The sequence below is a fragment of the Molossus molossus genome, unplaced genomic scaffold (genome assembly GCF_014108415.1).
Source record: "Molossus molossus isolate mMolMol1 unplaced genomic scaffold, mMolMol1.p scaffold_m16_p_4, whole genome shotgun sequence".
Lineage (NCBI taxonomy): Eukaryota > Metazoa > Chordata > Mammalia > Chiroptera > Molossidae > Molossus > Molossus molossus.
Genome location: NW_023425377.1, coordinates 73,727,210 through 73,749,388, shown reverse-complemented (window position 1 = coordinate 73,749,388; position 22,179 = coordinate 73,727,210). Strand labels below are relative to the sequence as shown.

The 22,179-nt window shown below is 50.3% G+C and overlaps 3 protein-coding genes across 6 annotated transcripts in view; 2 read left to right on the top strand and 1 right to left on the bottom strand.

Moving 5' to 3' along the window:
• CARM1 (coactivator associated arginine methyltransferase 1) overlaps positions 1 to 14,035 on the top strand; it is a 45,960-nt gene extending 31,925 nt beyond the window's left edge. The window contains exons 5-16 of the mRNA XM_036282223.1: positions 1,641 to 1,751; positions 3,701 to 3,878; positions 5,970 to 6,060; positions 6,238 to 6,319; positions 11,765 to 11,850; positions 12,020 to 12,109; positions 12,558 to 12,695; positions 12,775 to 12,864; positions 12,959 to 13,071; positions 13,213 to 13,290; positions 13,561 to 13,629; positions 13,786 to 14,035. Of these exons, the coding sequence (XP_036138116.1) occupies positions 1,641 to 1,751; positions 3,701 to 3,878; positions 5,970 to 6,060; positions 6,238 to 6,319; positions 11,765 to 11,850; positions 12,020 to 12,109; positions 12,558 to 12,695; positions 12,775 to 12,864; positions 12,959 to 13,071; positions 13,213 to 13,290; positions 13,561 to 13,629; positions 13,786 to 13,928 (1,269 nt within the window). The 3' untranslated portion in view covers positions 13,929 to 14,035. The remainder of the gene's footprint in view (positions 1 to 1,640; positions 1,752 to 3,700; positions 3,879 to 5,969; positions 6,061 to 6,237; positions 6,320 to 11,764; positions 11,851 to 12,019; positions 12,110 to 12,557; positions 12,696 to 12,774; positions 12,865 to 12,958; positions 13,072 to 13,212; positions 13,291 to 13,560; positions 13,630 to 13,785) is intronic.
• A 956-nt stretch (positions 14,036 to 14,991) lies between these two features.
• Positions 14,992 to 19,661, bottom strand: YIPF2 (Yip1 domain family member 2). 4 transcript variants are annotated; one of them, XM_036281915.1, is made up of 10 exons: positions 19,543 to 19,661; positions 19,382 to 19,442; positions 18,801 to 18,958; positions 18,629 to 18,709; positions 17,548 to 17,635; positions 16,225 to 16,341; positions 15,975 to 16,141; positions 15,715 to 15,897; positions 15,499 to 15,627; positions 14,992 to 15,418 (listed from the first exon to the last, which is right to left on the bottom strand). In XM_036281915.1, the coding sequence occupies exons 2-9, from the start codon at positions 19,410 to 19,412 to the stop codon at positions 15,514 to 15,516; spliced, it is 939 nt and encodes a 312-aa protein (XP_036137808.1). In that variant the 5' UTR covers positions 19,413 to 19,442; positions 19,543 to 19,661; the 3' UTR covers positions 14,992 to 15,418; positions 15,499 to 15,513. The 4 variants fall into 4 exon arrangements, with proteins under 4 accessions (XP_036137808.1, XP_036137807.1, XP_036137809.1 ...); XM_036281914.1 differs by having other exon boundaries at positions 14,992 to 15,403; XM_036281916.1 differs by having other exon boundaries at positions 14,992 to 15,403; positions 19,594 to 19,643.
• A 130-nt stretch (positions 19,662 to 19,791) lies between these two features.
• TIMM29 (translocase of inner mitochondrial membrane 29) lies at positions 19,792 to 20,824 on the top strand. Its single transcript, XM_036240982.1, has 2 exons — positions 19,792 to 19,921; positions 20,004 to 20,824. The coding sequence occupies exons 1-2, from the start codon at positions 19,828 to 19,830 to the stop codon at positions 20,696 to 20,698; spliced, it is 789 nt and encodes a 262-aa protein (XP_036096875.1). The 5' UTR covers positions 19,792 to 19,827; the 3' UTR covers positions 20,699 to 20,824.
• The last annotated feature ends 1,355 nt before the right edge of the window (positions 20,825 to 22,179 follow it).

Below are 22,179 nucleotides of genomic sequence, written 5' to 3'. Positions count from 1 at the left end.
TTGTTGTTATGAAACTATGAAAGGATGATGTTTTTTAGACATGGTATGAGGCTATGATTTAAAGCATAGGATTTGGAGTTGAGAGCCTTGTATTGGAATGCCAATTCCAGCAATGTAATGTTATACCTACTCTTGAGCTTCAACTTCTTTTCTCTGAAAAATGAATGTAATTTTTACTTCCCATGGTTGCATGAGACAGCATGTAAAAAATGCTGAATAAATGATAGCTATAATTAGTAACCTTGTGTTAAAAAAAAGAGAGAGAGAGAGAACAGTACAGAGTATCTATGTTCAGAAGTGAAAGTTTATTCCCTTTTCCACCATTTTGACCCAAATGAGAGCTTATGTTTTTTTCAACTTATCTTTGGGGCCTCTTAACATGATTCATGTGGACCCACCTCGTCCATTGCTTTGGTCATGCCCCCACAGCATTGCTGATAATCCCTTCAGGACACTAAGCTCCCTGGGCCCCAGGGCCTGACTCCCATAATCTGGGAAGATGTCCTGGACACAGCAATATGCCTGTCAGGGCCATCCTGGTGTTTCCAGCTTCCTCCTGATTGCTGGTGTGTAACCTGCTGGAGCAGTGCTTGGGGCTCAGGAAGTGCATGCTTCTTCAGCGAAGTCCCTTCTAGCTCTCCCAGGATGCCAGTTCATTTCCTAGTTCATCCAGAGCTCTGAGAGGCACCCCCGAGGCTCTCCCACCCAACTGTCACAGAACCCCATGGGCGCTCTCTGTGCCTGTCGCTGCACCTAGAGCAATTCTGCTTTAGAAACCACATACGTGTCACCACCTGGAATGTTTATCCTGATTCCACTGACGTGGAAGCAGTCAAACAAATCCAGAATGAGGGATGATCTACCACACACTAGCCTGGACTTTCCAAAAGCTCACGGCATGGGGGCCAGCAGCGCTTGGGCCCCAGGGCCTGGAAAGCTCTCTTGCCCCAGCCCAGCCACTGGCTGACTCTCCTGGCTAGTCAGTACTCAATCAGAAGACACTGCCAACAATACTCCTAACACCTTTTCCCCCTGCAAGGGCCTCAGAGTTCCCAGAAGGGAACACCTCTTAGTTGTTGCACCATTTTCTGGGTAGGACCACAGCACTCAGCCCAGCTGATTCAGACACCATGGGGTTGATGAAGTTGGGGCCGAGTAAACTTTTCCTGGGGACTCCTCCAAGTACTTAGGAAAAGTCCTATGGAGCCTGGGATTAAGGGCTGCCCACATCCTGCCCCCTTGTGTGTGCTTCAGTGGTCATGCTCAGAGGTGTTCTTTACCTAGTGAGTGCTCATTCCCAGAGAAACTATAGGCTCGCTTGTGACAGCCAGGTGTCCACCATGTTGCATAGATAGTTCACAGTCCAATCAATTCTTCTTGAATTGGATCTGAGAGCATGTGGTGGTTTTAACATCCTAGCTGTCTTCAGAAATCCTGTTCTATTATCTTCAGGTCCAGAACTGGGGACTCGCATGTGTCCACATGGCTCAGAAACCAAGCTAGGGCAGCTGGCCCATGCCAAGGGAAGGCAGGCTGCAGGGCCCAGTGTACTCTCAGCTACATGAGTCTGCAGGGAGCCAGAGCCTGGTGACGTGATCACTTCACCGGTGTCTCGTTCTCACTGCTCCGTCCTTCTTCAGATTGTTCTTGATGTTGGCTGTGGCTCTGGAATCCTGTCATTTTTTGCCGCCCAAGCTGGAGCAAGGAAGATCTATGCGGTGGAGGCCAGCACCATGGCCCAGCATGCCGAGGTCAGTGGTTCACTGGGACCCCAGCCTGTCCTTATCCTTCAGCTCTATGCCTGCTCCAGCCTGGGGAAGCTGGCTCTGCTAGGAGCACCCAGGAGACCTGACCCCCCAGATTCAGGGGAATCTGGGAACATCACTTCTCTTTGGTCACTTATCCCCCAAACCTGGGCCTGAGGTAGTGCCTCCTCCATGACTGGTGGTCATCTACTGGCTTCAGGGTGATTTGGGGTCTTCAGAGGCTTGATAGCCTTGTGCTTCAGGGGACTGTGCAGTCACACAGACCAGGGTGGGATCTCAGACCTGGCCAGCAGGCTGCCTCTCTCAACCTGTCTTTCCACATCTGTGAAATGTGGGTAACAACAGGGTTTCATTTAATTAGTTTTAGCTATTTTTTGTTGTTGTTTTTTGCACCGAAACTTTCATTTACAAGGTTCAAAACCTAAAAGTCACAAAAGGGTCAACAGTGACCTTGCTCCTTTCCCCACCCCTCACTCCCAGCGACCCAGCCCCCTCTCTGGAGGGAAAGGGTCATATATGCAAGCTCTGCAGAGCTATTGGGTGGCTCCATCAGCAAGTGTGTACCCTCCTTTACCTGCGCAGTTCTTATGCAGATGGTGGCCCACCACCATCTTGCACCTGCTCTGCTACCTTAATGGTTTGCTACTGTATCATTATATGAAGAGCTTCCTTACTCTTTTAGTGGCCAGAGAGCATCCCTTTGCTGGGACAGACCACTGTTTGTTTGTTTATTTATTTATTTATTTATTTATCCCTCACCTGAGGACATTTTTCCATTTTTTGTTCAGGTAGAGCGGGAGGGAGAGAGAGGAACAGAGAGAGAGAGAAACATCGATGTGAAAGGAACACATCGAGTGGCTGCCACCCGCACAGCCGACCAGGGCCGGGGACAAACTGCAACCGAGGTACGCGCCCTTAGCCGGAACCGAACCCGGGTCTCTCAGGACCGCAGGCCGACGCTCTAACCGCTGAACCAAACCGGCCAGGGCCAGACCACTGTTTATTTAGACACACATTGTCATCATCAGTTAGGCTCTTTTCTAATTGTTGCAGCATAAGCAGATTCTGTACTGAACTCCTTATCACTTGTCACCTCTCCTTTGTTCATAGGACAGATGTCTAGCACTGGAATCACTGGGGTAGAGAATGTATCCCAGTTTAGTTTTGGTGGCTATTGCAAAGCTTATAGTCCAGCGGTTCTCAACCTGTGGGTTGCGACCCCTTTGTGGGTCGAATGACCCTTTCACAGGGGTTGCCTAAGCCCATCAAAAAACATATCCGATGGTGATTCATAACAGTAGCAAAATTACAGTTATGAAGTAGCAACGAAAATAATTTTATTGTTGGGGGTCACCACAAAATGAGGAACTGTATTAAAGGTCGTGGCACTAGGAAGATTGGGAACCGCTGCTATAGTCCCTATCTTTCCTTCCATTAGCAGTTGCCCTTTCAGGGTAGGGATGACATGAGGGGTCCAGAAACTTCAGTTTGGAAGGCCCTGAAGGAAACTGTGGCCTTGGCTGATCATGGCTCTGGTTAGAGTGCTGATGAAGGAGGTTACAGTTGTCCCTCATTTATTGTGGTTAATCCATTCCAGACTCTAGTGGTTGTACCTGGCATTGAAGGATTCCTGGGGTGCTTGAATATATAGGCCTACAGTTCATACGTACAGAAATTTTAATTTTAATTGTAATACAGGGGTGTATAATTGACTCAGACAACCGAGCGTGTGCTGTATCATTTTCACTGTCTCGATCAACTTTTAATGAATATATTTGAAAAAACCATGGTTGAGTGAAGTCACGAAAGTTGAAGCGCAAAGTGGCGAGGGACGACTGTAGAGGGAATTGGGTGGTCACATGGATCCCCTGAAGATGTGTGGTGGATGGGTGGGCACAGGGACCCCATGACCCCTTTGGCCTGCCCACCCACAGGTTTTGGTGAAGAGTAACAACCTCACCGACCGCATCGTGGTCATCCCCGGGAAGGTAGAAGAGGTCTCGCTCCCTGAGCAGGTGGATATCATTATCTCGGAGCCCATGGGCTACATGCTCTTCAATGAGCGCATGCTCGAGAGCTACCTCCACGCCAAGAAGTACCTGAGGCCTGGTGGTGAGTGTCCCTGCTGGCATGGGGCCTGGCACCAGGAGTGCACCCACTGGGGCCCCTTTGGTGTGCCCCTAGCTGCTATTCAGTGGGCACAGTTCAGCTCTCTGCTGGCCTGTTTTGGTGGCCTGTGGTGCTAAGGGCATCTGGGCCCTCACGCCTCCTCCTCTCTTTCCCTCCCTCCTCCTCCACCCTCCCTGCCCACTCCCTATGCCTACCCTGCCCCAGACAAGGCCACACATCCACCTGCCCAGCCAGCCTGGCCCAGGGTACTGAGGGACTCCCTCAGGTCTCCTGAGAGCTTTAAGGCTGCCTGCCATCTCATGCCCAAATGTTGTGGGGATGGTGTTCTCTGGGAATGTGGCAGGTGTGGAAGGTGTTCTGTGGTGGGTACAGAGGAGCTGACCTATTGTCTTTGTTCCTAGCTTGGTAACTTTGTCTTCAGCCTGACAGGCCCCTGTTCTCCTCCAAGCTAGGGAGATGGGGCAAGAAGGGTTAGTGTGTTGCAGGGGCAGCTAGCTGTCTGGCATGCCCATTAGTGGCTTCCTGTTTGTGTCACTATGCCTGCTCATTTTAGGTCATTGGGTCACTGTTTATACCTGCCCATCTGTGTCCCTTTGGGTCTGTGCCCAGCCCTGGGAGGGGGGTCTGTACCTGGCCCTACATCTGCTGGTATGTCCATTTCTTCGTTCAGGTTGTGTGTCTTTGAATATTTCTTTACAAGCAAGGGGTTTTGTGTGTGCGTGTGTACGTGTGGCACAGGAAGACCTGGCCAGGTCAGTGGTGTAGGAAGCCAGTGGATTGGTGGCCCTGTGGTGGGTGGGGGTGGATTGGTCTGTGGGGAAGCACCTATTTGGTCCTCTAGCCTTCCTGGATCCAGGCTGCAGGGTCCTTCCTTGGGCTTCATTCCTGGAGGTGGAAGGTGACTACCATTTCCCACAGCTGTGTCCTGTGTCCCAGATGTGAGTGGGAAGCTGGGCTTCCCTAAGGGGTTGTCTGGACTCACTCTCCTCCCATCTGCCCTTAAGGTGGGCAAGCCTGCTGGGCGTGGGCAGCAGAGTGGGCTCCTCCTCATGGGACATAAGAGCAGATGGGAATCAGGTTCTGCTGGGCAGCTGCACGTTCAGCCCCACTGCTCCGCAGCCTGCCCAGAATGAGGCCTGGGGCCAGTGATGGGCCCCCTGCCCCACCTGCATGAATGTGGCTTAGTTCCATCTCAGGAAGCTCTTTGGGGGAATTGAAAGGAACCCTCTTCCCAGCTGTACACATTTAGGTGCTTTCAGGGTTGGGGCATTTTCCCATGATGCCCTAGGTAACTAGCAGACTTCTCCTGGGCATGCAGCCCAGAGAGTGGCCTCTGGGCCATAGTAGAACATCTCCCCTCCCCCACCCCAGCCTAAATCCTGCTAGTGCCTCAGCTCCCTTACCCGCCACAGAAAGAAGGAGGGAAGCCCACATCAGCCCTAGACTCACTGAAGGAGCAGCTGGCCCTGACTCATCTGTTTTTTGAGTCACATGGATGGAAGACCCTGCCACCCTTCCCGTTTCAAGCCATGTGCCAAACCAGGGTGGCTAAAGGTTCTACCCTGCCTGCCAGAGCCTGGATAGTAGTCCCAGCTGTGGGGAGTCAGCGGATCCTCCACCCATCCTCTGGCCTCTGTCCCTATGGCATAGCTTGGGACTCAGCCTCACCTTCTCCAGAGCACTTTTGCTTTTCCTGGCTGCACATCCATGGATGACCACCTAAGCGGCACTACCTGGCTTATAGACCAGTGTCCCAGGTGCCACTTGATTGCCTTGAGGCTCTGGCAGGTTCCTTCTTGTCTCCCAGCCCTCATAATGGGACATAACAACAGGCCCTCCTTTATCTCTGGCTGGCTCTCCAGGTCTGGCAAGATAGTGCATGTCAAGTGCTCGATGTGGTCACTGGCAGAGTAGGTGCCTAGTACCTCTGTGTTGCACGAATGCATTAATGAATGGATGAATGAAGGAGAGGCTGGGAAGGCCCTGGGTTGGGGGTCCTGGGGCCCTTTGGAGGCTCTGCCAGGCCCTGCAGAATGTCCCACCATGACGCCAGCACCCCTCCGTGCCTCTCAGGAAACATGTTCCCTACCATTGGTGATGTCCACCTCGCGCCCTTCACGGATGAACAGCTCTACATGGAGCAGTTCACTAAGGCCAACTTCTGGTGAGTGCCCTGTGTGTGTCCTGCCTTCTCAGGGATGGCCGGCCTCTTTCTTTCCTTATTCTCAGTAGGACCTGAAAGACTTGGGCTGAATGAGGGCCAGCTGGGAGAAAAGGAAGGCTTCCCACCTGCCTCTCTGCTGCTGGTGACCTTGCCGTGGGGGTTGGGGGCTTTCTGCAGGTACCAGCCATCCTTCCATGGAGTGGACCTTTCAGCCCTCCGAGGTGCCGCTGTGGATGAGTATTTCCGGCAGCCTGTAGTGGTGAGTGGGGCACCCAAAGTACTATCGCAGTTAGCACTGGGCATGGCCCTCCTAGGTTGACAGGAGTTGGGGGGACGTGGGCTTTCCTGTCAGGCCTTGTGCAAGTTGTGCAGCCCTAGGGAAGCCACTTCCCCTCTGAGCTCTTGCTTCTGCCCTTGAACAGAGCTCTTTCACAGATTTGTTGGAAATGAAGTGGCAATGCATGCGGAGTACTTAGCACACAATAAACATGCGGTACATGTGAACTGTTATTAGATGAATTGATCCGTGGTGAACTGATTTTATTTGATTTTAAATATTGAGATTTTTGAACTGATTATAGAGACCCATGGTACAAAAATCAAGAAAGAATAAAAGTGAAAAGCCACTCCTGTCCCTAGACACACAGTTCTCCTTCTTATAGGCAAGCAATACTTCTTGTATATCTTTTGAGAAGTTTTATACCTAAATGTACATATAAAACGTGTTATATATACCTTTTTTCTCAAATTATATATAGCATAATCAACATACTATCCTGTTTTATTTTCTCTGTGTTCAGAGAACATACACTGTATGATTTTAGTCCTCTGAAATTTATTGAGAATTGCTTTTTGATGCCTAGTATGAAGTCTCTTTGCTTATGTTCTATATGTACTTGAGAAAAATGTGTATTAATCATTGTTGAGTACAGAGTTATATTACTGTCAATTAGGTCACATTTGTTTATCATGTTGGTCAAATCACTATCTCTAGTGATTTTTTTATCTGCTTTTCCTATCTATTACTGATTGTAGGTTTATTTTTCCATTTAGTTCTAATACTTTTTGCTTTATATTTTTGGATACTACCTTATTAGGTGTGTACAGGTTTAGATTATATCATCCTGCTGGATTGATCCTTTTGTCATTATAAAAAGTGTCTCTTTATCTCAAGTGGTATTTCTTGCCTTAAATTCTATTTTTTTCTGATGGTAGTTTAGCTACTCTGGTTTTATTTTGGTTAATCTTTGTACAATATATATTTCTCCATCCTACTTTCAACCTTTTTGTGTCTTTATCACTTAAGGTTTGTCTCATGTAAGTAGCATATATTTGGGTTTTATTTTTTTAACCAGGTTAATGTTTTCTGTCTTAATTAGAATAGACCATTTATATTTAATATAATTATTGCTTTTGATGGGTATAAATCTTTCATTTTACTATTTTTCTATTTATCCTGACTTGTTTCTTTTTAACTCTTTTCTTGCCTTTTTCTTTCTTTTCCTTTATTGATTTTAGAGGAAGAGTAAAGGAGAGAGAGCTAGAAACATCGATGAGAGAAGACATCGATTGGCATCCCTCACCAGCCAGGCTCTTGCCTTCTTTTTTTTTTTTATCATCCTCACCCGAGGACATTTTTGCATTTATCTTCAGATAGAGCAGGAAGGAGAGAGGGAGGAAGAGAGAGAGAAACATCGATGTGTGAGAGACACATTGACTGGCTGCCACCCACACGACCCCAACCAGAGCCGAGGTGCGTGCCTTTAGTAAGAACCGAACCCAGGCCTCTCTGGTCTGCAGGCTGACGCTCTAACCACTGAGCAAAACTGGCCAGGGCCAGTCTCTTGCCTTCTTTTAATACAGTATATATTATTGTTTTCCCCTCTTGATATCTTTCACTATTTCCAGAGACTCTTGGGCAGTATCTCTTTAAACACTACCTCCGTGCACCAAGAGCTTTGATTCCGGGTCAGGACACATGCACAGGTTGTGGGCCCAATCCCCAGTGGGGGGCATGCAGGAGGTGGCCAGTCGATATTCGTCTCTTCTCTCCCTCTCATTTCCTATCTTCCTAAAATCAGTAAAGGGGAAAAAAAAATTTAAGCACTACCTTTGAAATGTAAAAAATATTAATTTACTTAAAAACAGTAGTAAAACCATTACCTATTAAATAAATAGCATTTTGGCCCTGGCCGGTTTGGCTCAGCGGTTAGAGCGTCGGCCTGTGGTCCAGAGAGACCCGGGTTTGGTTCCCGCTAAGGGCATGTACCTTGGTTGCAGTTTGTCCCCGGCCCTGGTCGGTCGTGCAGGTGGCAGCCACTTGATGTATTCCTTTCACATCGATGTTTCTCTCTCTCTCTCTCTCTCTCTCTCTCTTCCTCTCTCTCCCTCCCACTCTACCTGAACAAAAAATGGAAAAATGTCCTCGGGTGAGGATTAAAAAAAAAACACAACTAAATAAATAGCATTTTGTTGTTGTTAATCCTCAACCGAGGATATTTTTATCATTTTTTTTCTTCTGAAATTCTGATTCCATGTACATTAGACTTTTCGCCATGCCTCAGATGATTCTTATATTCTTTTCTGTATTTCCATCCTTTTTTCCTCAATTGCTTCATTTTTATATTTTCTACTGATTTATTTTCCAGTTCCAATCTTCTCTTTGCTATGCCTAATCTGATTTTCTAATTCTTAATTTCAGTTCTAGAATTTTATTTTGCTTATTTTTTATTATTACAGTCTCTGTGAAATTCTCCTTATTTTCACCTTTCTTCTTGAACATATTGATTATAAGTCTTTGGTCACTTTTAGTATTTGGATAAAGTGGTAAGTGTGTTTCTCTTGTTTATTCTGTTGGTGTTGGTTCTCATCCTTTGGTCCTGTCCTTTGGTGCCTGGTCATCAAATGCCAGAATACAAAATTGTAGATATTCTGGATGATTTGTTTCCTTCCAAGGATTTTTTTTTTCCCCAGACAGCCATATGGACAGATCACCTTGGTCCTATTATGCATTTAAGTGAGATATTTATTTAGTGGCTGCTTTTCATACTCCACTGGTATATGTCCTGGCTTCCCTGCTGGGCAGTGATTCTCAAACATTTTGGTCTTAGGTTTCCTTTACATTCTTAAAAATAGGGAATTCCAAAGAACTTTTGTTAATGTATATTATATCTATTGATATATTGTGTCTGTTGACATTAAAAAACTAAGCCCAAGATATGTAAAAAATATTAATTCACTTAAAAACAGTAGTAAAACCATTACCTATTAAATAAATAGCATTTTGTTGTTTTTGTTAATCCTCACCCAAGGATATTTTTTCCATTGTTTTTAGAGAGGGTGGGAGGGAATGGGGGTGGGGGGATAGAGAGAGATGGACAGAGAGACAGCCATCAATGTGAGAGATACATATCGACTGATTGCCTTCTGCACGTGCCCTAATTGGGGCAGGGGATCGAACCTGCCACCCAGGTTCATGCCCTTGACCAGGAATCAAGCCAGCAACCCTTTGGTTCTTGGGCTGATGTTCTAAGTACTGAGCAACACTGGCCAGGGCAACATAATTAGCATTCTTTCCAAATCCTTACCTGAGGATATTTTTCCATTGATTTTTTTTAGATAAAGTGGGAGGGAGGGAGGGAGGGAGGGAGGGAGGGAGGGAGGGAGAAAGAAACATTGATGTGAAAAAAAACACATCAATTGGTTGCTTCTTGCACAACCCCGACCAAGGTTGGGGATTGAACCTGCAACTCTTTGGTCTGTGGGCCAATGCTCTAACCACTGAGAAAATTGGCCAGGGCTAAATAGCATTTTTTTTGTTGTTGTTAATTCTCAGCTAAGGATATTTTTCCATTGATTTTTTTTAGATAGAGTGGAAGGGAGGAGAGAGAGAGAGAGAAACAGAGAGAAACACTGATGTGAGAGAGACATCGATTGCCTCCTTCATGACCCCAACCAGGGCTGGGGACTGAATCTGCAACCCAGGTACGTGCCCTTGACTGGGAATCAAACCCACAACCCTTCAGTTCGTGGGCCAAAGCTCTAAGCCAAACCAGCCAGGGTTGAATAGTATTAAGAATAAAAACTACTGCCCTGGCTGGTTTTCTCCGTGGTTAGAGCGTTGGCCTGTGATCCAGAGAGACCTGGGTTCAGTTCCCGCCAGGCGCGCGTACCTCAGTTACAGTTTGTCCCCAGCCCTGGTTGGTCTTGCAGGTGGCAGCCACTCAATGTGTCCCTTTCACGTCAATGTTTCTCTCTCTCTCTCTCTCTCCCTCCCACTCTACCTGAACAAAATATGGAAAAATGTCCTAGAGTGAGGATTAAAAAAAAAAGAATAAAAACTATTGTCCAAAACTTTTCAGCAAGAATACTGGCATTTAAAAAAAAAATTTTTTTTTTTTTAAAGTTTATAGGGAGGGAGAAGGAGAGAGAGATGGAAACATCCATGAGAGAATATTGATTGGCCGCCTCCTGCATGCCACGCACTGGGGATCAGGCCCACAACCTGGGCATGTGCCCTGACCGGGAATCAAACCGGCGACCTTTTGGTGCATGAATTGATGCTCAGCCACTGAGCCACTCTGACTGGGCCTGGTATTTTTTATTTGGATTCGGCTTCTGCATTCCTCTGTTGTGATATCAGAGGTGAGTGAATGAATGAAAAAGGGCAGAAAACATCTGAGTCTTACTATGAAAATAGTTTTGACCTTGGGTACTTTTGAAGGGACCACCCTTTCAGAACCGATGCTTTAGGGTGTAGCTGTCAGTGGTTTAAGTGAGCTGGGTTCCAGCCTCCTAGCACCAATATGGTTCTGAACCTTTCATTAGCTTTTTAGTGACTTAGAAGTGGACTCTTGTCCTCTAACTCCCGCCCTACACACAGCTCAGGAATTGGCAAATGCCACAAAGTGAAATCACGTGCAGAACATCCACCTTGCATTTACATATTTCCCTTTTCTTTAGCTTCTTGGCCCTTTGTGTTCCAGCTGCCTTGGTAATCCTGAACCCCCATTTTGCTTTCCCCACCCAGGGAGGTCACTGAAAGTTCCCATACCAGGGGGGGTTAAGGGACAGGCCAAAAAGCATCTCCCTTCTTTCTACAACGATGGTCTCCAAAGCCTTCCTTGGTAGCTGTTGTTGCTCTTCAGTGATTTCAAACAGCTGAGATTTTCTCTTTGTATTTTATTCAGCTCATATAATTCTTGGTAAGAGTGTGTTTGGTAGAAAATCTGCATCTTAGCTGTGATTGGACATCAGCACAAAGTTCTCTAACTTACTTTTTTGTGGACTTGCTTAACAATTTATCTCAAGAAATCTCTTTCTGTATGTTCATAAAGAGCTGCTTTGTTCTTTTTCATATACAGCCTTTTATGGATGGACCGTCAATTTAATTAGATGGTTTCCAGTGTGTTGCTATTATAGACAGTCTATAATTACATGTATGAATTTGTACATGTGCACATCTATGTGTAGATTCAACTTCTGGAAGTGGAAGTCTTTAATGCATATGAACACTTGTTATTTTGAGAGATGTCATCTAGTTGTCCTCCACGGCGTTCATCCTCTCCCAGCATGTCTGAGAAGGGCAAACTGGTTTGATCTGAGTGGCCTGGAGGCCATGGCCAGACTCAGGGAGAGGGGCAGGGCTCTCCCCTGTTTCATTGGCCCCTGAGCTCAAAGCCAGCTCAATTCTGGTCTCTCCCAGGACACATTTGACATCCGGATCCTGATGGCCAAGTCTGTCAAGTACACGGTGAACTTCTTAGAAGCCAAAGAAGGGGATTTGCACAGGTAATGACCCTCAAGCCCCTCCTCCTGGGCCCCTGCTGGCTCTTGCAGGCATTCTACTGCCCCAGGGCAGGCAAGTGGGCCAAGGTCTGGAACTCTGCACTTGGCCACCCTTCTTCTCTCTTAGCAGCCTGTTCGGCTTCCCCAGCAATCACTGCCCTTTGCCTTCCAGGATAGAAATCCCATTCAAATTTCACATGCTGCATTCTGGGCTGGTTCACGGCCTGGCTTTCTGGTTTGACGTCGCATTCATTGGCTCCATGTGAGTGCAACAGAGCAGAGCACGCTGCCCCCAGCCCCCAGGACTTCCCTGCAGTTGTGAACCCCAGGCCTGGCTGGTTTGGATGGTGACTGGGGCTGGGAGGGCAGGACAACCCCTCCAGGTTTCCTTGTCCCTTCCAAAAGACAGTGAGCTTGCCTTGAGTCAGAGACTGTTATGGGAAGGGAGTGTGTCTACCCTGTTCTGAGTGGCTATCCTTCACAGGGCCCAGTCAGTCTCTTGGCATGTATGTTAGGATGAATGGGCACCCCAACCCCATGACTGTGGTCCCTTGTATGTGTGGGTGTGTGACTGGGACTACCTGGGTGGCCAGCCTGCCTTAGCTCCAGGGCCCCAGAGGACCTACCTGTCAGAGGGGGCAGACACCTGGGGAGAGCTCAAGGTGCACGGGATGGTGGCTCCAGCCAAGATGGTGCCTGTCCCTTGGTAGAATGACTGTATGGCTGTCCACGGCCCCGACGGAGCCCCTGACCCATTGGTACCAGGTCCGGTGCCTGTTCCAGTCACCACTGTTCACCAAGGCTGGGGACACACTCTCAGGGACATGTCTGCTTATTGCCAACAAAAGGTGCGAGTTGCCACCCTAGGGGAGGAAGGGGTTCATCCACCCAGCTGGCTCATGCCCCCCCCTCCTCCCTTCTCTGTAGACAGAGCTATGATATCAGCATTGTGGCCCAGGTAGACCAGACAGGCTCCAAATCCAGTAACCTCCTGGATTTGAAAAACCCCTTCTTCAGGTAGGATGAGCCCTCGTCCTGTGTGGTGGGGGTGGGGGGCACCTCTCATGCCCGAAGCCCCTTGGCCCTGCCCATGAATCTGTCTCTACTACAGATACACAGGCACGACGCCCTCACCCCCGCCTGGCTCCCACTACTCATCTCCCTCAGAGAACATGTGGAACACAGGCAGCACCTACAACCTCAGCAGTGGGATGGCCGTGGCTGGTGAGCAGGCCTGCGGGGGTGGGGCATGGCCACTTCCTGGTCACACCTACCAGCACTGCCTGGGCAAAGCTGGCAGTTCTGGCCCTTTGCACCCGAACAGGACACTGTCCCCACCTCTGACATCTCCCTCTCTGGACACAGGGATGCCAACTGCCTACGACTTGAGCAGTGTTATTGCCGGTGGCTCCAGTGTGGGCCACAACAACCTGATTCCTTTAGGTGAGTGTCCCTGGGTCTGGGGAGGTGTAGGGGAGGGTTTACTGCCCAGGACAGCCCATGTGCTTGGGCCTTGTGCATCACCTTTTCCTCTTCCTGGGGCTCCTGGCTGAGGTCCTCCACTCTCTGCCTCGCTCTGCCGCCGCTGCACCCACCCTCTCTGCACCCCGGTGTGAAAGTGCAAGTGGGAGCGCCCACCTTGGGCAGAACATGGGCCTGGGCTGGCTGGGGGCGGTGACGCCGTCTCCCTTCCTTCCTCCCTCTGCTGCGCAGCCAACACAGGGATTGTCAATCACACCCACTCCCGGATGGGCTCCATAATGAGCACGGGGATTGTCCAAGGTAACAGAGGGAGCGGGTTCTGTGGGTGTGAGCACGCTGATTGCTGGGCCGCCTACTGGCCCTCTCGCCTGCTCTTTCTCTCCCTGTGACTCTGCTGTGGGGCTGGGTGGGTGAGGGGGCAGAGCTGGTCCTCAGTATCCATGTCCCACTTCACAGGGTCCTCCGGCACCCAAGGCAGCAGTGGTGGTGGCTCCAGCGCCCACTATGCAGTCAACAGCCAGTTCACCATGGGTGGCCCTGCCATCTCAATGGCCTCACCCATGTCCATCCCAACCAATACCATGCACTACGGGAGCTAGGCCCCTCCAGTGGGGAATGGACTGACAGCACCAGGAAACCAAATGAAGACCCTGCCCACCCATCCCTCTGCCCGGGTGGCTTTCACCCGTGTTGGAGAAGCCTAAACACCGGTCACAGTCCTCTTTGCTATGGGAACTTGGACACTTTTTTACACATTGCTGCAGCCGCTCCCACCCCACCACCCACCCATATCTTGGCCCTGAGCGTGTGTCGCTGCCATACTTTACACAAGATCATGTCGTGGGAGCCCTGTTCCTCCCCCTGCCCTTTCCACCCTGACCTGGGCTTAACATCTAATGAAACAGACGTGTCCAGGCCTGACAGCTGCAGATCCTGTGGCCAGGTGGCTGGGAACAACTGTGGCCCTGCCCAGTTCCCCAGTGCCTGTCCTCCCTTGCCTGTCTCCAGTGGGAAGGCAGTCCTAGCTAGATGGGGCTTCCCATTCAACTACCAGGCCTTGGTCACAATGGGCGTGACATGCTGCTTTTTTTAATTTTATTTTTTTATGAAAAGAACCAGTGTCAACCCACAGACCCTCTGTAATACCAGGCCGGCCGGGCCGAGCCAGCAGCCCCTATCCCCAACTCAGAGGCTTAGTGGTGAGGGGTAGCCCTGCCAAGTCTTCAGGACAGGGCAGGGCAAGGCCAGTGCAGCCCCAAAGCCCCCTCCCACAAAAGGGTTCACCTCACTCTTGAATGTACAACCCACCCCAGCTATTGGGAAGGCCCTCCGTCCAGCCCCTGCCTCTTGCTGCTGTCCTGTCCCTGAGCCCCTAGAGGTCCCCCTCCCCCACCCCTGCCAAGAGTTAGAATAGGAGGCCTAGAGGGGAGGAGGGTCACTGTCAGCCATTGGGGGCAGACACAGAGAAACCTCAAGGATCTGTCATGGAAGGCGTCCTTTTTCCTTGTAGCTAACATTAGGCCTGTGTATTTTCCTCAGCATTTGTAGATGCTCCAGTCCCTACTATGATGATGGCATTTTGGTCCTTTCCCAGCCTGCGAAAGGGCCTTGCAGGGATCTTTCCCTCCAAAAAAAGGAAAAAAAACAAAATAAACAAGGAAATGTGTTTCAGCACAGGCAATTTTCTTCTACTTTTGCCCCCCCCATTGCTAACACCCTCAAACTTGGATGTGGTGGAGCCAAGGCTAGGCCCAAGGCCCTGCTAACTGGGCACTCCAGGAAGGGTGGGCACAACCAAGGCTGGAGTGACTCTTTGCTCTCCTCTGGGACCCTCGGGAAAAGAAGAAAGGTCCAGCAGGTGACCCATGGGGCAACAGCTGCACTGGAAGCTCCTTGCTCAGCCACCCTTCTCCCGCCTTTATATAAATTCTCTGAATCACCTTTGCATAGAAAATAAAAGTGTTTGCTTTGTAAGAAAAGTCTGGCAAGTAGCAGAGTGATCTTGAAATGCCAAAGAAACCTTCAGTCATCGTCTGGGGGGCAGGGCAGGCAGAAGTGTCCCTTCATGTTGGACCTGAAAGAGAAACCCCTACCAGTGGCTCTGTGACTTCTCACCTTGCAGGGAAGAGGCTGGAAGACCCTCAGCCATAATTGGAAACAATTCCTTACCCATAGGCTCTGGCCTTAGGTTGCCATAGCCTTTGGCGGGGTGGGTGTGAAGAATATGGTTGGAGGCAGAGATGTGACCTGGGGTGGAGGTGCCGCGTGCTCCGGAGACAGTGGCTGGAAAAAGTAAAACTGAACCCAGACCCTTGAGGTTAGCATCAAGACAACCAAGTTGACCCCCTACCCTGAGGTCCAGCTGTGATTGCCCCAGACCCATACCTTACAGCCCATGGCCAGGAGGGCATGGAGTAGTATGACGGCAGACAGCAGCACGGAGGCCACCAACCTGGTGTCCTCGCGGACAATGGGCCAGAGGGTAAACACCAGGCTAGCAGTTGACAGGGCCAGAGCCAGTGCACCAAAGAGCCACTGCAACCACGGGACAGGGATCAGCCAAAGAACCTGGGGACAACATGGGCAGATGGCTACCAGGTTTCTCCATGGCACATGCCACCCCCACCCCCTGGGGTCGTACTCACCACAGTGGGGATGAAGATGAAAAGGGAATAGCCATAGACACACACAGTCTCCAAGAAGGTGTAAGGCCCCATGCGCTCCCGGACGCCTTTGCGCCATTGCAGGAAGGCCCACAGAGCCAGTGGCACCAACCAGGCATAGCAGTAGATGGTGATGCCGGCCACAGTTACTGGGGGCAAGGTAGGCAGTCACCCTGAGGCCCCACGGCACCCCTGGCCTCACCAGGTGCTGGGCCTGGCCTACTTTGCTTACCCTTGTGGAACTGGGGACCATAGTGGATGGAGGGATCCCTCCTCTGGGCCAGCACAATCGTCAGGTTGCCAGTAATGGCCAGGACAAAGGCCAGGGTGGCGCAGATCCAGAAGGGGCCTGCAGGTGTAATAGTCAGGGTACCAGGCACAGAAATTCTAGGACAGGTGATGTCCTGTTTTGTTCCAGCCTTTCTAAGCTCTGGGCTGCCTCCATATGTACCACTCCTTTGACCCCTACACCCATATGTCAACCTGGTGGTTGAATCCAATGCTGGCTCAATCCTCAACTTTCTTGACCTTTCCACAGCCTTTGATGTAGCTGATCCCTCCTCCCTCTGAACACACTCCACACTGTTGGCTTTGAAGTCTCATGTCACTGGCAATTCCTTAACTTCTTTGACTCCCTGACCTCTAATGATGGGGAGTGGGCTGGGCCCAGTTCTCAGTCCCCCTCTGTGTTCACCCCTTGCATTATCTTGTCCAAGCTCAGGGCTTTGTGCCACCTCTAGACCAACAACTCCCAAATGTCTCAAGTCCAGGCTTCTGCCCTTAATATCAGGCTTCTATTTAGTGTTTTCATGTGTGCACCTCTCCTTCAACCCCACCACACTCTTTCCCGTCAAACAGGCTCAGGTTTCCTACTGATAAATAGCAACTTCATGCTTCTCAGGCCAGGAAAAAACCCTGACACCCTCCTTGGCGCCTCTTTTCCCACCCTGTATCTAGTGGGTCAACAAATCCTGTCAGCTCTACCCTTTAAGGTATAGGCCAGAATCCAATCACTCCTCTCTCCCTGGGGGCAGGTCCTCACCCCCACCCTGACCTGAACCACAGTAGTTACCTCTTCCCTGGTCTGGCTTCTGTCCTCTTGCCTCACAGTGGCCAGAGGGCACCTAAGAACACTTAATTAAGTGCCCTTCTCACTGAATTTTAGGAAGTCTGTGCGATGTCACCTAGGTGGTGGCCTGGCAGTTTATTCTGCTCCAATGGCAATGCTGCCCTGCAGTTCTGGTGTGTATCTGCCACAAGGATTATGCCCCTTCTAGAATGTTCTTCCCCTAGTTCTCCCCAACCCCAACCCTGACACCAACAAGGCTCATTTCCTCCTCCTCCTCCTCAAAGGGGTCTTCCCTGACCAACCCATGCAAAGTAGCAACTCTCATCCTCAAAACTGACTGCAAACTATGATGTCTGTCTCCTTGAACAGTGTAAGTTCTACGCTCTCTGTGAGGAACTGTGCTTTCTTCTAAGCTGTATTCTAGGGTCAGGCACACATTCCACATGTGCTGAATGAATAATGAGCTGAAAGCATAACCTCACTCACCATACAGGTCCGGGCGATTCCGCAGATGGTGCCGCACAAAGCTGTGGCCAGGCCGAGGCAGCAGAGAACCTTTAATACGGTCCAGAACCTGGAGGCAGGTGGAGCACGGAATGGAAGCCTGCTAGGGCTCCTCACCACCCACAGAGGAAAGGGACCAATCTCCTGCCCTGACCTTAGGGGTTTCTCTGCTGCCCTTCCACCTCCTCTCTCCACACACTGCTCAGAAGGAATCAGCACTTCCCTCTGGAATTTTGATAGGCTGTTCCCATGGTCTGGAGCCCTTTACCCTGACCAGCCCCTATTCAATATACCAGTGTCCCACCATTCTGAAAGACTTTAAAGCCTACCTTCTTTTTCTTTGAGAGGCTGCCCTGAACTGCCACCCTTGCTGCCTCCTCCAACCCCAATAAGGACAGACATTCTGGGCATTCTCCTTCCTGCATCTCTAATGGGTCCCCTTACTCCACAGCCCTGGTTTATTACCTCCCACCCTGGCGTGGGGCCTCTGATTCACTTTCCATGTTGTGTATCTGCTCATTCCACTCAACCCTATCCTACTCTATACCCATCCATGACTCCCCAGAACCCTCAGGATAAAACCCAAACTCCTTAACATACCTCACAAGGCCCTTTGTGATCTGGCTTCTGTCTATCCCCCACCCCTCATGCTCCAACCAGACTGAGTGACAAGTAGCTTCTGTGATAGTTCCCATCTTCTCTCATATTTGGTCTTCTGTATGATATTCTCTGTATCTGGAACATACTTATGCTTCCTTCCACTCTGCCTGGCTAAGTTTTCCTTCTTCAAGTCTCAGAAAATGCCTTACCACCTCCAGGAGGCTTTTCTCTAACCCACCATATCATGTGTGCTTCCTGTGTTCCCCAAAGTCCCACTCATCACATCATAACCCTTAAAGCGCACCGCAGTTACTTCAGTTAGCCTGGGTGGAAGCTCTTGTTTTCCCACATGTGTATCTTCAGCAACCTGCCCAGGGCCTGGTACACAGAAAATGCTCAGTGCGTAGTAGCTAAACCCCAAGCATGACTGAGTCCCATGTCCCACCAGCTTCCCGGACCTGACCTGCAAGGTGTCCACATCGAAGAAGCTCTGATAGTAGCTAAAGGTCCAGAATCCAGGCTGCTGCTTCTCCTCCTGTAGAAGCTGCACAGTGTGGGCTTTCAGTGCCTGCCCTTCCAGCCTGGGTCAACCAGGGACTGGACGGAGGTAGGGCACAGGGACTTATGTGACTCACCGCGGTCTTGTCACTTTCCTCCACTTCGTCGTCAGCTCCGTAGCTACCACCTGAGCCCACAGCCACAGCCACATGCCCCTTTGGGGTCAGCTGATCACTTATGCTTGTGGTGGCCACATATGGGGTCTCGGCCAGCAGATTAGTGGCTTCCTCGAACTCTATTGGTAATAAATATGGGACACAGGCATGTTTGGGGTGGGGGAAAGGGGAGAGTCAAGACAATCTGGTTTGGCCTATTGCTCATCTGGGGGCCAAGACACTAACCTGACCACCTCAGTGCTCTCCCCAACTCAGGACCCGGCTTCCTCAATTTTGGGGAGTGGGAAGGAGGTGTGTTCCCTCACCCCTAACAAGGGGTGGTAACTGAGGGCTGGTTCTGGGATAGGGTCAGGTCTGGGGTAGCGACTCCGGTTTGAGTTTGGAGTTCAGAGCTGAAGTAGAGTTCGACTAGAGTTAGGTTTTATGCCTGGAGTCAGGGTTCACAGCTGACTGCGGGCTCGGGTTAGATATAAGTTGGGACTTAGATGTGAAGTTCTGGCCAGCGGAGGAAAGAGGTCGGGCCAGATCACAGCCGCACTCACCGTGGAAGGCCAGCTCATCGGCCGCTGCCATGGTCGCTCAGGGGCGTCGCTGCATCCCGCTCTGAAGACAGAGGCCAATCAGGCCCGCACCCAATCCCACACGGCGCCCTCCCGGACTATCCCTCAGTCCCCAGCGCGGCCTGGCGGTTAACAGTACCCACCTGGGCGTGAATTCGCCGACCCTGAACACAGGTACAACCGGCCCTCCTCACCTGAGGTTGGCTCAGTCTGCGTGGCCAAGGCTTTCTGCGCCTGCGCGGCCAACCTACCCGCCCATCAACCCTACTCGTCCCAGATCGAAACATCCGGCGCCGGTCCGTTTTCTATCCTCTTCCGATGGGAAGCCATTACCGGTACATTGACGCATGCGCAGATGAGACTCCTGGGCCTTTTACTTCGAATGCCTGTCGTTTCTCTTCGGAATAGGGACGTCAAGCCGGAAGGGAATGGCGGCAGCAGCTCTGAAGAGACTTTGGTCTCGAGGCCGCGGAGAAGCAGGGCCCGCGGCAGCTGCAAAGCCAGGCGTGTGGGCGAGGTTGGGTGAGTAGCGGTGGGGTGGGTGGACGCAGCGGCGGCGAGAGGCAGCGGCCGGACGCCTCTCACCGCGCTTTCTTTTCCATAGGCACCTGGGCCCGCGCGCTGCTCCGGGACTACGCCGAGGCTTGCGGGGACGCGGCGGCGGCGGCGCGGGCTCGACCCGGCCGGGCGGCAGTGTACTTGGGGTTGCTGGGCGGCGCGGCGGCCTGCTGCACGCTGGCGCCGAGCGAGGCGGCCTTTGAGGAGGCGCTGCTCGACGCGTCGGGGACCCTCCTCCTGCTGGCGCCGGCCACGAGAAACCGCCACTCGGAAGCGTACGTGCAGCAGCTGCTCTGGCTGCGGGGCCGTGGGCGCCTGCGCCACGTGAACCTGGGCTTCTGCTCGCTGGTGTACGAGGCGCCCTACGACGCACAGGCCAGCCTCTACCAGGCCCGCTGCCGCTACCTGCAGCCCCGTTGGATTGAGTTCCCGGACCGGATCCTGGACGTGGGCTTTGTGGGCCGCTGGTGGGTGCTGAGTGCTCGGATGCGCGACTGCGACATCAACGATGACGAGTTCCTCCATCTGCCGGCACATTTACGCGTTGTCGGGCCCCATCAGCTACACTCGGAGGCCAATGAGCGGCTCTTCGATGAGAAGTATCAGCCGGTCGTGCTCACTGACGATCAGGTGGACCAGGCGCTATGGGAGGAGCAGGTCTTGCAGAAGGAGAAGAAGGACAAGCTGGCCCTGAGCGAGGCCAACTCGCTGGTGCAGAGGGCCCGAGATGAAACCCAGTGAGACCTGGGTCCCGACCCAGCTCCGAGCCTTGGCAGACTCCTAGCAGACTGTTTGCCCGGGACTGTGCAATTGGTGTGAGTGACAGTCAAGTGCAGAGTGACAGAAATAAATTATATGTAGAGTGTTCTTGCTAGGTTTTCAGAAAATTAAGTGGCCTTTCTCCCTCTCACGTTCCTAACACAAGCTAATTTGAGAGCCTTCTTGGTCTAGGATTTGGGGAGAGCAGAAGTGACAAGATCATATAATGTTTATCACTGCCAGAGTTAGTAACAAGCATTGTACATAGATAAGCCTTTTTCATTGGGCCTTGGGGTCCCCCTGACAAAGGCATCATATCTGTTAGGTGACTCCCAAGATCTCCTAAAACCATTCATATTTTCATTTTAAAATTTGAGCTGCAGTGTTTATACTCTCATTTTCGTTTTAATTTTAACTTTATTTTGAAATAATTATAGTCTCAGAGTAAACTGGGAAAGTAATACCGGACATCCTTTATACCTTTCCCCCAAATGGTAACAATTTTCAAGCAGTACCATCTTACACCATACACAAAAATCAACTCAAAATGGATTAAAGACTTGAATGCAAGATCTGAATCCAGAAAAGTCCTAGAAGAAAATAGGCAGTAAGCTTCTTGACATCAGTCTTGGTGATGATTTTTTGGATTTGACACCAAAAGCAAAGGCAACAAAAGAAAAACAAATGGGGTTATATCAAAATTAAAAGCTTCTGCACGGCAAAAGAAACCATTGACAAAATGAAGTCAGCAGGATGAATGGGAGAAAATATTTGCAAGTCATATATCTCATAAGGGGTTAATATCCAAAACATACAGAGAACTCCGACTCATACAACCAATGACAATAAACCAAGCAATCCAATTAAAAAATGGGTAGAGGATCTGGATAGACATTTTTCCAAAGAAGACATACAGATGGCCAACAGGTACATGAAAATGTGCTCAACATCACGAATCATCAGGGTAATGCAAATCAAAGTCATGATGAGATAGCAACTCACACCTGTCAGAACAGCTATAATCAAAAAAACACGTGATGGTGCACTGCTAGTGGGAATGTAAATTGATGCAGCCACTATAGAAAACAGTGCGGAGTTAAAAAACAATTCAAAATAGAACTACCATATGATCCAGCCATTCCACTTCTGGGTATTTATCTGAAGTAAACACTAACTTGAAAAGATGATTGTGCCCTGGTAGGTTTGGCTCAGCAATTAGAGTGTTGGCCTGTTGACCAATGAGTCATGGGTTCGACTCTAGTCAACGGCACGTGCGTCAGTTGCGGTTGGGCCCAGCCCTGGTTGGGTCGTATGGGAGGCAACCAATTGATGTGTCTCTCAATCTCATTGATGTTTCTCTCCCCTTCCCACTCTGAAGATAAATGGGAAAATGTCCTTGGGTTTAAAAAAAGGATTTAAAAAAAGATATTTGCACCCTCATGTTCATTACAGCATTATTTACA

Excerpts from the sequence above, each read along its gene's own strand:
- YIPF2 (XM_036281915.1), bottom strand. The coding sequence starts at position 19,412 with ATGGCAGCGGCCGATGAGCTGGCCTTCCACG. Across the intron at positions 18,959-19,381 it reads CGATGAGCTGGCCTTCCACG|AGTTCGAGGAAGCCACTAAT; the intron begins GTGAGTGCGGCT and ends TATTACCAATAG. Across the intron at positions 15,898-15,974 it reads TCATCTTCATCCCCACTGTG|GTTCTTTGGCTGATCCCTGT; the intron begins GTGAGTACGACC and ends TGTTGTCCCCAG.
- TIMM29 (XM_036240982.1), top strand. The coding sequence starts at position 19,828 with ATGGCGGCAGCAGCTCTGAAGAGACTTTGGTCTCGAGGCCGCGGAGAA. Across the intron at positions 19,922-20,003 it reads AGGCGTGTGGGCGAGGTTGG|GCACCTGGGCCCGCGCGCTG; the intron begins GTGAGTAGCGGT and ends TCTTTTCCATAG.